The 12,003-nt window shown below is 36.6% G+C and overlaps 1 protein-coding gene across 1 annotated transcript in view; it reads left to right on the plus strand.

Moving 5' to 3' along the window:
- The first annotated feature begins 8,592 nt into the window (after positions 1-8,592).
- LOC149837368 (phototropic-responsive NPH3 family protein NPY1-like) overlaps positions 8,593-12,003 on the plus strand; it is a 31,031-nt gene continuing 27,620 nt past the window's right edge. The window contains exons 1-2 of the mRNA XM_090007352.1: positions 8,593-8,786; positions 8,886-9,135. Coding sequence (XP_089863478.1) covers positions 9,074-9,135 — 62 coding nt within the window. The 5' untranslated portion in view covers positions 8,593-8,786; positions 8,886-9,073. The remainder of the gene's footprint in view (positions 8,787-8,885; positions 9,136-12,003) is intronic.

Consider the following 12,003-nt stretch of genomic DNA (forward strand, 5'->3'; position numbering starts at 1 on the left):
CCCTGGGTCTGTGGAGGAAAGGTGGGTGGGCTTTGTGGATTCTTCCACAAAAAGTTTGGATGGTTTCACCATCCTGGGTTATAGGTCTATGCAAATGGGTTGTTTGCGCGCAGATCTACCGAAACCTTGCACCAATTGGACTTGTTCCTGAACAAATTCAGGATATTGGCGTGTGACTGGATAATTCATGACATGGTGTGCTGGGCTAGCACACAAAGCACACACTCGCTCTGCTAGGTTAGAGTATGAAAGTAACTGGTCCAATTTCTAGGTTAGTGTATCAACTTTCTGATGCAGCTCTAGGGAGGCTCCTACCTCGTATATCCCCTCTTTCTTGGGTCTCGTAGGTGTCCTTTCAATATGAGAGGTTGTGTCATGATGCATTGAGTTTTCACTCAATGTTTCAAATGAAGCCCATGCTTCATCCTTGCTTTTAACATAAACGTGCCCCTACACGATGAATCAATCATTTGCCTATCTTTGTCAGATAGGTCATCATAGAAATACTGCATCAACTGCCACTTGGGCACTTGGTGGTGGGAACACTTCCTGATTAGGTCTTTCAACCTATCCCAGGTCCCATGGAACTGCTCTCTCTCTATTTGCAAAAAGCTGGTTAAGGCTTTTCGATACTGATTTGTCTTGCGAATGAGAAAGTGTTTTTTCAGAAATTCTTTTTGTATTTGTTTTCATGTAGCAATGTGAACTGTGTCTAAAGACTTAAGCCAGTATTTTGCTTTGTCTTTTAGAGAGAAAGAAAATAGAGTTAACCTCAAAGCGTCATCCCTGAAGTTGTGGATCCGCACAATGGAGCAGATCTATAAGAATTCATCGAGATGACGATATGGATCCTCGTTACTAAGGCCATAGAACGAAGGTAGCATTTATATCACGCTGGCCTTAATCTCAAACTGGTGTTCTTCCACATCCGGTCTTGTGACATAGAAAGAAGGGTTGTAGGCATTGGGAATAAAGTATTCCCAAAATGGACAGGTAAGCCTTGGATCTTCTGCCATATTGGTAGATCGACTAAATTTCCTAACTAAGGACTCCGGGTCCTTGAAAGGCAACACGAGGTCAGGATCTTAAAACCTATGCCCTTGCATACACCTAAAGCAAGACCAGTGTAAGCAAACGTCTAAAATTTGGGTTTTCTACCTAACTAAGGTGCACTCGCGATCAAACCACGCAAACCACAAAGCAACATTTATTTTGGAAAGTAAATACAGCAAGTAAACAAACAAACACACACTTGCAATTTATGCAATTGAATTTTCAAAATCAAACTAAGTGCAAGGTACCAATCAAGCACACGTCACCTAAGAAGGGTTTTCCTAATTGGGTGGGTCGTGTGAGAAAAGTAAACTCGACATTATGGCTTTGCAAGCAACGTGGAACTAATTCTAATTTGCTAAAGCAAACTAATAATCCTAATTCAAGTGCAAAAATAAAATCTAGCAATCCTAATTAAGCGTAAACAAACAATTAGGCAATAAACGAATACTTGTTTTTCAATCGCCGTTCCCCGACAACGGCACTAAAATTTGGTGTAACCTTTTTGAAATATATTTTTAAAGGTTGTTTTTATGAAAAAATATTTATGAAAGTTGGTTACCAAATTTAAAAATCCCACTCTCACAAGTAGTGAGAACCGGGATCGAACACAGAGAACAGGTTGATACAACTTCGTATTCCACACAAAGCTACTTATTTATTGCCTTTAAAAAGGAAAATTTAAACTACTTAAGAGTAATTATAAACTAAAAATTAAAGAATTATTACAAACCCCAAATAGCTGAAATTGAAATTAATTACAACTTTGAATGTAGCCAAGAATGACCCTAATTAACTACGAATTAAAAATGCGAAACAAAACTAAAATTGCAACTCCTTCACCTTTACTCTTTCACTTGAACTTCAAATCTACTTTAATTCTTTAATGTGAAATCAGAAAACAACATCACTTCCTACAAATATAAAAACAAACAAACAAAAATGCAAAATCTAATCTAAATTGAACTTCCACTTGAATTTACAATTCTGCCATTAACTATTGCAAAAATTCTTATCAGAACAAGTTTCTGTATTTTGACAGAATCATATGATAAATGGATTCCAATTCTTTTCAATTTTTTCAGATATAATCTCAATACATGAATAAAAAGAATCAATTTACAGAATTAAAAAATTTAAAGTAGAACTTGATTTATTAATGAATAATTCTAAACTCTAGAAATTACTGTCAAAACTTTTGATAACTTTTGGAGTTTAAAAGATTTAGTATAGTAAAACAGATTGAAAATGAATAAAATTTTTATAGATGGAACTAGACTCATTTATAAATCCAATTCATTTTACAGAACTGTATTTGGATTCCGAAAACTCCAGATAATTGAAAAACAAAAACTAAGAAAAATGCAGGAAATAAAAGTTACAGAAAATGAAGATGCCAAAATATGCGATCAAAAAAATCCAAAACGGCCCATCAATCAAACTCCAATCATACTGAATTTTTGTAGAGAGAAACTAGACTTAAGCATGAATTAGATCCAATTTACAGATCGTAATTTGAATTTTGAAATCTTCAGATATACTAAAAACAAAAAGCTATAGAAAATTAGAAAAAATGAAATTTCAAAATTCTAGAATTCTAAAATTTCACACTTTGATCTATTGCATTAGATCAAAGAATGATCAATTTCAAATTCATGGAATCATATCTATCTATTTAACTAATCTAATTTTAGAAAAACAAAAAAGAAACACGAATCAAAGTGCAAATACTACAGAAATTGAAATATAATCTATTAGATGGATTGATCTAATGCTTTAATTGAATCGAAATCAATCAAGCATAAATCTCCATCTTATTTTTGGATTTTCTTAAGAAAAAAAAAAATTATAAAAAAAAAGAGAGATTGCAATAACAAATTTCATAATGAACATATAAAAGCAAAAAAGAAAAACAAGAACAACTAAGCTACTTTAATTCACAATAAGAGAGACATGAGGAAAAACTCACTAGATCCTCAAATCTAATGAATTCGTTGAATGAGGATTAAAAAGAGTGGCCTCCAACGAATTTAGTGTGTCCAACACTCTTCCAAAGTGATTTTCAAAGCATGCTTCATGGCTGAAAATAGAGAGAATAAAGGGAAAAAAAGAAGAAGAGGAAGAAGAAGAAAAAAGGAGAAAGGAGAGAGAAAGAAGAAGAAAAGAGAAAGCAAAGGAGAGTTTGGAAAACAAAGAGGAGAAGAAGGAGATGGAAAAAGTGGTTGGCATGAAATGGGCTGAAGGCCCTTTCACCCAACCCTAAAATTTGCTTTTATAATGATTTTGATAAATTACAGCTAGTTTTTATATTTTACAAAATTAAAAAACAAGGATTAAAATAAAACTAATTGCTATGTGTCATTTTCAAAAGGAGGTTTTCTAAAACTTTTAAATGGGTTTAGTTTAAATGCTTGCTGGACATTTTAGAATTGGATCCAAGATCCAATTGAGGTGTTTTGGATTGGATCATGATCCAAATTGCCTTGAGATCCGGTCCAAAACTGTAAAACGATCATAACTTTCTCGTTTTAACTCTGAATTTCGCAAGATTTGAACCAAGACTTGTTTAACCCTAAAACATCATAAGCATGAAATGTAAATCAATCAAATACTCTTAAATGCATGATTTATATAATAAAAAAATTGTATATTCATGTATTATCACTTAGCATAGACATCTTATACCCTATGTAAAACCAGACTTATACATGTAGCTTTGTCTCTCTCTATATATATGTGTATGAATGTCATTATTTTATATTTTTATATATGCTTATATTTGCAGAGGCTTTGAAGAAAATGAAATCAAGAAGAGCAGTTGGCCCAGATGGTATACCTATCGAGGCTTGGAAATGCTTGAGAGAGAAAGGTTTAGAATGATTGATAAATCTTTTTAACAAGATTTGGCGGGCAAATAAGATGCCTAATGAGTAGAGGAAGAGTACTTTGGTGCCTCTATATAAGAATAAGGGTGATATACAATATTGCACAAACTATCATTGTATAAAACTCATGAGTCATACTATGAAACTTTGGGAGAGGGTGATTGAGTCTAGGTTGAGGAAGGTTGTCATGATATCATAGAATTAATTTGGTTTTATGCCTAGAAGATCAACTATGGAAGCTATACATCTTCTTAGACAACTTATTGAGAGATATAGAGAGAGGAACAAAGATTTACATATGGTTTTTATTGATTTGGAGAAGGTATACGATAGAGTACCTAGGGACGTTCTCTGGTGAACAATGATGAAGAAAGGTATTTCTCTCAAGTACATTAGTATAATTAAAGACATGTATGAAGGAGTAGTAACCAATGTCCGCACTTGTGGAGGGGTGACAACCAATTTTCCTATAACGGTTGGGTTACATCAAGGATCTGCTTTAAGCCCTTTCCTATTTGCTATAGTGATGGATGAGCTTACGAGATCAATTCAAGAAAATGTGTTGTGGTGTATGTTGTTTGCTGATGATATTGTTTTGATTGACGAGTCTAGAGTTGGGGTTAATGCTAAGTTAGAATTATGGAGACAAACATTGGAAGCAAGAGGTTTTAAGTTGAGTAAGAGTAAGACATAATATATGGAATGTCGGTTTAGTAAGCAACAAAGTAGTGATGGGAGTGTAGTGAAGCTTGGTGAGCAAGAAATACCGGTGGATGATTGTTTCAAATATTTGGGATCTATCATTCAAAAGTATGGAGAAATTGATGGAGATGTAAATCATATGATAAATGTTGGGTGGGTGAAATGAAAAAGTGCAACTGGAGTGTTGTGCGATCGTAGAATGCCATTGCGGTTGAAGAAAAAGTTTTATAGGACGACTATTAGGCATGATTTACTATATGGTACGAAATGTTGGGCTGCCAAAAGACATCATATTCAAAAAATGAGTGTAGCCGAGATGCGTATGCTTAGATGGATGTGTGAAAATACAATAAAAGATAAGATTCAGAACAAGAAGATACGTAAGAAGGTAGGCGTTGCACCCATTGAAAATAAGATGAGAGAGAATCGTTTACGGTGGTTTGAACATATTCGGCGAAGGCCTAATGATGCTTCCGTTAGAAGGATGGTGAAATGGGAGAATATATTAGTTAAAAGAGGTCAGAGTAGGCCTAGGAAGACTTGGATGGAGATGATAGGAAAGGATATGAATGCTTTGAACCTCACCGAGGACATGACATTGGATAAAAATGATTGGAGGAGAAGGATTCATGTGGAAGACCCAGAATGATTTTCTTTTTTGGTTCATATCGCTGACCCCAATTGTTTTGGGATGAAGGCGTAGTTGTTGTTGTTCATTACTTAAAAACAAAAGTTTTCAAAATATCATGAGATTTTCTCTCACCAAGATGTTCTCGTGTGTTGAGAACAATATTTTTGACAATGAGCCCAATTAAGCAAAAATAGATGATGTACAAGTGAAACAAAACCTTCTCAATATTCCCATTATTCCTCATATCCTTCCAAAGTTTGCAAATTTTGAAAACAGAAAGCAACTTTCATATATTTACCAAAAAAGAGAAAAGTCCCACTTTCATTAACAGATTCTAAATGTAGATAAGGAAGAATGCTTATCCACTCTTCTCTAAATTAATCAACTCATTTGAGTTTTGCTCTTTTTGCTTCACGTTAATGTTTGATAGGGTAACAAAGGAAACTACAATTAACTTAGATTTGCCAAGTCTGCCAGCTTCTCTGAAGCCTTAATCATTATGACAAATTTCTAAATAGAGCCACCAAATGACATGCCAATATAGAAAGCGCCCTATGAGGGGAACTGACCAGTGCACAAAATCGGCAAGAGAGCTGCTGCGTAGGGGGTACTAATGTCATTAGAAAAGTCAAGGACCAACATTGTCTTTTTCAATAGTAGAGACCTTTTTCTATCTTCAACCAAGAATCTTGGTTACACGCCTCTCACACTATGTACATACTTTGTAGTTTGTACCGTACCTTAAGCTTAAAAGGCGTTTCAAGTCTTAAATGGAATGTTTGTTTGATGCTAGAGAATGGAAAAAGGCCCATGGTTTTTTTTCATGCCGAGTGGATAAGTTAGTGGGGAAGAGAATGACCAGAGAGAAAAAAAAAACAAAAAACAAAAAGGTGTTGGTGTGTGTGTGTGTGTGGGGTGGGTGAAAACAAAGATGATAATTAGAAGTCATAAGGACAGCGAATGGAGATTTAAGAATAGGCATTAAGTTATCGAAAGCTTATCAGAAGTCCTATCTTATTATCCAATCCATTTGATTATCAAAATACCCTTGTGCATTATCAACCATTTACAATATTCTCAAGATATGAGAGGGGGGGCTCATGACTTTTTGTTTTTTTTGTTCTGCCTTGAGTAGAGAAAGATGACATGCAGTGAGGTATGGACTTAAGGATCTAAATGAGCTCACTATAGTTGCTGCCCAAAGCTCAAACCAAGCTAGACCAATCTCAATTTGCCTTCTGAAATGAGATATGTTAGGTCCGCCTTTTCAAGTCAGCTGACTTTAGTCCCAAGTAATTTTTTTTTTTTTATGATGAAAGAACCCTCATTGAGAATCCGGTGGCTTAATGGGCCGGTCTCCCTGCAAGGTACATTGATCTTGGGCCTCCAGCTTGTCGCAGGACCCCGCTGACCACATGGGTAATCACCCCGACTTATTATTCAGTTAATAAAACTACCAGTGTAGTTAATGTTGGTAACCACGCAACTCAATGTAATTCAGACATACATCAGCGTAGAATGCAATTCAGACACTGACTGGGCTTGGTAGGCTGAGTCCAAGTTAGCACAAGAAGATAGACAAGGTATGCTTGACAGCGTTCTTGATATCACAGCTAGGTTCACGTACCAGCTGCAAGGCTGCCCGGACTAGGCGGAAGAGTTCAGATATGGGCTTGTTGGTTGCGGACCCCATTAGTCCATCTGAGTCCCATTTTTTAGGGTTCAAATAAGACTGAAGGATGTCATGGACCCAAGGTGGTTCAGCCGAGGGGATAACACGACTGCTTTTACTGGCCTAAGACCCAGTCTTGTAGGTGAGATATTGATAGGCTTGGAACCTACCCGAGTCATGATGAAGGTCAGACTGAGCTACTAAACTAGATTCTAGGGTTTGGTTTTTGGGCTACCAAGTTGACTAAATGGGAACACTTGACTTTTTGTTGAGGACTGAATAGGCTTCAAAATACCAAGCTCTCTTTCACCAAATTGGCTATTTGCATTCAGTAAAATCTGATACATGATGGCCCTATTTTAGTCATTACCTATAAACTAGACAAATCAAGTAAAAATGTACAATGGCATTATGTAATTAAATTCTTATGCAGGGTATTATAAATAACCCAGCTTGCGTGACTAACGGCATGATAGCTGCCCCTGTCCTTCTTGCCTGATCGGTTGCATTAAAAGTCTAAAATGGCCCTTATAAATATCGTAATGGCGATCATGTCCTCACACGTGGCCTATTAGTTGTAAGTTATAGCGTCTTCTGGCCAATGTCCTCAAGTCAAAGTTGTTCGCCCACTGGCTAGGCCAAGGTAGTGTCGATGCCTGTAATAGGTTTGGGAAACCCTGATTAATTTATTGAGTTAGCCAAAGTCCAGTGCCATACTTTCTGGGATTGCTTGTTAGGTTTCACAGGAGTGTTCCTTGCGTACTTCGAATAATTTGACGTACTCAGCCAGACCAAGTTGGCTATAGCTGATTCAAATGGCCTTTGAGTGTCCCAAACTGTGCTTAAATCAACTAGCTGTATCAACTCTAGATGATGAGTTCAAACTACTTAACAAAGGGCACTTGGGACATGACTGAAGCCTACTTGTACTCGAGCAAAGTCAAACTTGGTCGACATTGATTGTGAATGATTGATTTCTTTCATCTTTTCAACATTAGTTTCATTCTTGAAAGTTAGGAGAATACATTGCCCGGGTGATAGGTTGGGGGTAGGGATGGCAGTGGACCTGAGCTTAGGCGGAGGCTGGGGACAAGGTCTCCACCACCCCTGCCCCCATCTTAAAATTTTGCCTTTCATCCTTACCCTCACGGGTTTTTATTTTAACTTCTATCCATGCCTTCATTCATGTTTCATGTCCTTCATTCGCAGTTCAAACAGGTTTGGTCCGGATGGGACTCCATTTTTCGGTCCACTGGCATCTTAGTTATTTTACTAAAGGGGATCGAGAATGGGGTAGTGCGGGATGGGAGAAGCTGTAAGTTCATTCCTTTGCTTCCATCGTGGCACGGGTTTTGATTTTAACCCTCACGTCCACCTTCATCCTCATTTCATATCCTCCATCTTCGATCCAAACAGGGCGAAGCCCGGTTTTCCCCTGATCCCCTGCCACCCTCGGTCCACCAACCAAAGCCTGGTGGTTCGTAGGTACATAAAGGTATTAAATAAAAGGACAAGCGTACAAATGGTTTTTCACAAAATCAAAATAAATAAGTAAAAAGGAAAAAGAAAAAGGGGTGCAGTACGGTCAGAAAGCGTGTTTAGTCCTCTCTTTCTCTACTAAAACAACACAACAAACACAGAGGCTCTGCGTTCTATGCATGATCGTCGTCATCAATATCATCTTCTTCACCACCTGGTTGGTTATAAATTTTCCTGCCAGAGACAGCCGAAGATCTCTCGATCCTTGTTCTTCCTGATTTATTAAATTCTGAGCAGATCCAAATATTCTAATTTTTTGCTCATATCATCATCATAAATGAGAAGGAAGAGCACCATTTAAGCAGTTCAGTATCCTCAACTTTTCTTCCACTTTCTTCCTTTTTTTTGCTTTTGGTTCTCCTAGAGAGATTGATGGCGTCAAATGATGGGAATCGTTGGTCAGGGTTCGTAGGGAGGAAGACGGCAGCGAGTAATTAGTAGCAGTGGTTTTGGTGAGCACCACCTTTGGTGATGGGCGTTAAAGAGAGTGGGGATGGTGGGTGGTGGTCATGTCTTGTTTTGTAGGTGAATGGGAGCGAGAGGAGTGGTTTTGGGAAGTGGGTGCTTTGCGAAGTGGGGAGGTTTGTGAGGATGAAGTTTATGAAGTTGGGATCTAAACCTGATGCCTTTCGTACAGATGGGAATTCCATCAAGTGAGTTTTCTTTCCCTTTCCTCAAAAAGTAGTTTTTTTTTCTGGGTATTTTAGGTGCGTTACGTCGAGAAGTTTGTAGGTGTATGATGGCTTAGATCATAACAATCATTATTATGCATGTCGTGCATCTCTCTCTCTCTCTCTTCTTTTATTGTGGGTTTGGTTTTTGATATGTTTTGACACTAGTTATGAGTGTGGAATTTTATGTTTCTTATGGTTCTTGTGGAGTAACTATGCATTTTCGGGTTTGGATGTTTTGGGGGGTGTTAGTAGCTGGAGTTCTATGTGGGAAGGAGATGTATGAACGTTGAACTTTTGTAAGTTGATGACTATTAGTGTTTGCCGAGTTTGCGTTCTTTTTGGGAAAAAATGAGTTTTGGGCTTGTTTATGGTGGGTGAATTCTTGGGGATTAGTTGATCATGTAAGAACTAAAAGGCTTGCTGTTTAGTTTTGTGTTAGTTCTGATGTTGTCATTGAGTTTGGATGGATTTGTTAGTGGAACTTAGTTTTTTGTACAATATTTGCTTGAAAGGCAGAAACCTGAATCCTTAAACTGTAGATTTTGTTGAATGTTGAATATAATTTTCGGTGAGGTTCGAACTCCCTGTCCATTGCTTTCGTAAGGATTGTGAGAATTTGTCAGGCCTTTGCCACTGACAAATCGACCACACTTTTCTTCATATTTTTGTTTATCATCCACTATCTTATCTTGCTTTTGTCATATAGCACTTACATTTTCTGCCCAATTTCATGGTTGTCCAATTCATTAGTATATGGGCCAATTTTGCTGCCAATGTTGCATTATGCATGGCCCCATGTTCTTGTTGTTTTCTTCTGTAATTTTCCTTTTTGTGTGACCCATATTTTGGTTCTAGTAGTTGGCTTTAACTGAATAAAATTCGAACATCACTTGAGGGCCTATTCAATTATTCAGGAGATGTCCAATCTTATGTCGGTCATTGAGACAAGAATTCTTGATTCTTCCATGAAAGCAAGAGAGATTTTTCATTTAATAACTTTTTTTGAGTGGCCTATCATCAGTTCTATCCTGTTTCATATTTTGAAAGTTGAATGAAATAAACTTGTGAGATTTGGACTTATGCCCTGTTGTGGGACCAATCTTAATTTCTTAGTATAAAATACTGCAATTTATAGCACGTACCTCTGGAACTCATGGAAAGATAAGCATTTTAGATTTTCATGCAGGATTTTTTTGGCATTTAGAATATCTAATATTGGAATTACCTTTAGGAGTTAAGACAAACAGGGATTGCTTATGAGTCATTATGCAATTATTGGTACTTTTTTTTTTCGATTGATAGGCAAGCCGGGGGGATACCCCTGTGGGATTTGAACCTGAGAGCCCTTGGTTATGGTAGTCTGACCTTGTCATCCGGCTATCTCATTCATACTGAAATTATTGTTGGTCTTCTTGTTACTGAGAAGACAGAAGCAGAGTTACCAGAATCTTCTTAGATAGGTGGGAAGCCCGCTTACAGAAACTCGCTTCGGAAGCACGATAATCCTCACTTCCGAAACTTGATGGGAATCTCAATTCTCCAACGCTTCTCCTATGCTTTCCACACGCTTCATCTATTCTTCTTATATATTTTTTCACTCTAATTTTCATGTTTTTTATGTGTTTCCTCACGCTTCTCACTCACTTCCATGTGTGTAATCTAAATTGACAATCATCATTTTTAGATTTTGTTAAAAATTTAATTCTTACACTAAAAAATCATGAAATTTAAGAATAGTCACTTTTATTTTAGTTTTTATTTGCGTTTCATTTTGATTCCCATTCAATTCTTATATTGCTTTTTTTATTCCTCGCTTCCAGCTTCCTATACATTTTAAAATGCATCGCTTCTCGCTTATGCTTCCAGTATTGTTTCCCGCTTCCACTTCCTAGTCTAGCAACCTTGGACAAAAGTTTCTTAGTTCCCCCCTTTGAATCTCTAATGTTAACTGACTATGCCCATTATGAAAAATTTAAGAAAGATATAGATCCCCTTATGGTTCTCTTGGACATTCTGCTTCACAAATGAACAGAAGTTTCATTCTCTTGCCTTACAACTCGTTGGCATGCCTTGGTTATTAACTTCATTTTATTTTTAAATTGTTACAAAACCTCTTTTAATGACTGTCTCTTGCTGGTAACAATTATGGCAGAAGGCATCTGTGTCAGCAAGATTATATCTGATGTATTTGGTTCTTGAAACAATGTGAAGTGCCAATGTCATGCTTTCCTTTACCATTTTCAGCATTTTAAGCCTTCACGGCAGTTTTTTTCTCTTCCCTTGTTTAGTCCATATATATATATATATATAGCTAAATTGGAAGAACATATTAATTGAGGATGAATGAAGAATATATATATAGGGTCATACATCTGTGCTAAATTAAAAATGTTAAATGGGGTTTTCGGGATTTTTTCATTTTATTTTTAATTCTGACCGTACAGATGTGATCTATATACTTGATTTTATATGGATAATCTCTTGAAGCATTCGATTCTGACACATGGGTGAGTTTTTATAAGGTTCAAAAAATCAATGGTCCACAATATTTGTAAATTTTTGAGGCTCCAAATATCATTTTTCCTCAAAAACACATGATCCAAGCATGGATTCCTAGTAAATCGACAATGCCCAACACATTTATGGGGTCGGAACTGCAGGAAAAGCACTGAAAAACCCACTTAGCATATTTCATTTAGCACAAATGTATTACCCTATATATATATATATATGCTAATGCTGCATTTGATAAATCTCCTTTTCAAGAAATTTCAGTCTATGGATTCTGAGACTTTTTGATAATTATTGTGATCACAGAGGCAAGGGCTCTATTTTTAAATCTTGTGG

The sequence above is a fragment of the Nuphar pumila genome, chromosome 5 (assembly GCF_984573655.1).
Source record: "Nuphar pumila chromosome 5, dmNupPumi1.hap1.1, whole genome shotgun sequence".
NCBI classification, from domain to species: Eukaryota; Viridiplantae; Streptophyta; class Magnoliopsida; order Nymphaeales; family Nymphaeaceae; genus Nuphar; species Nuphar pumila.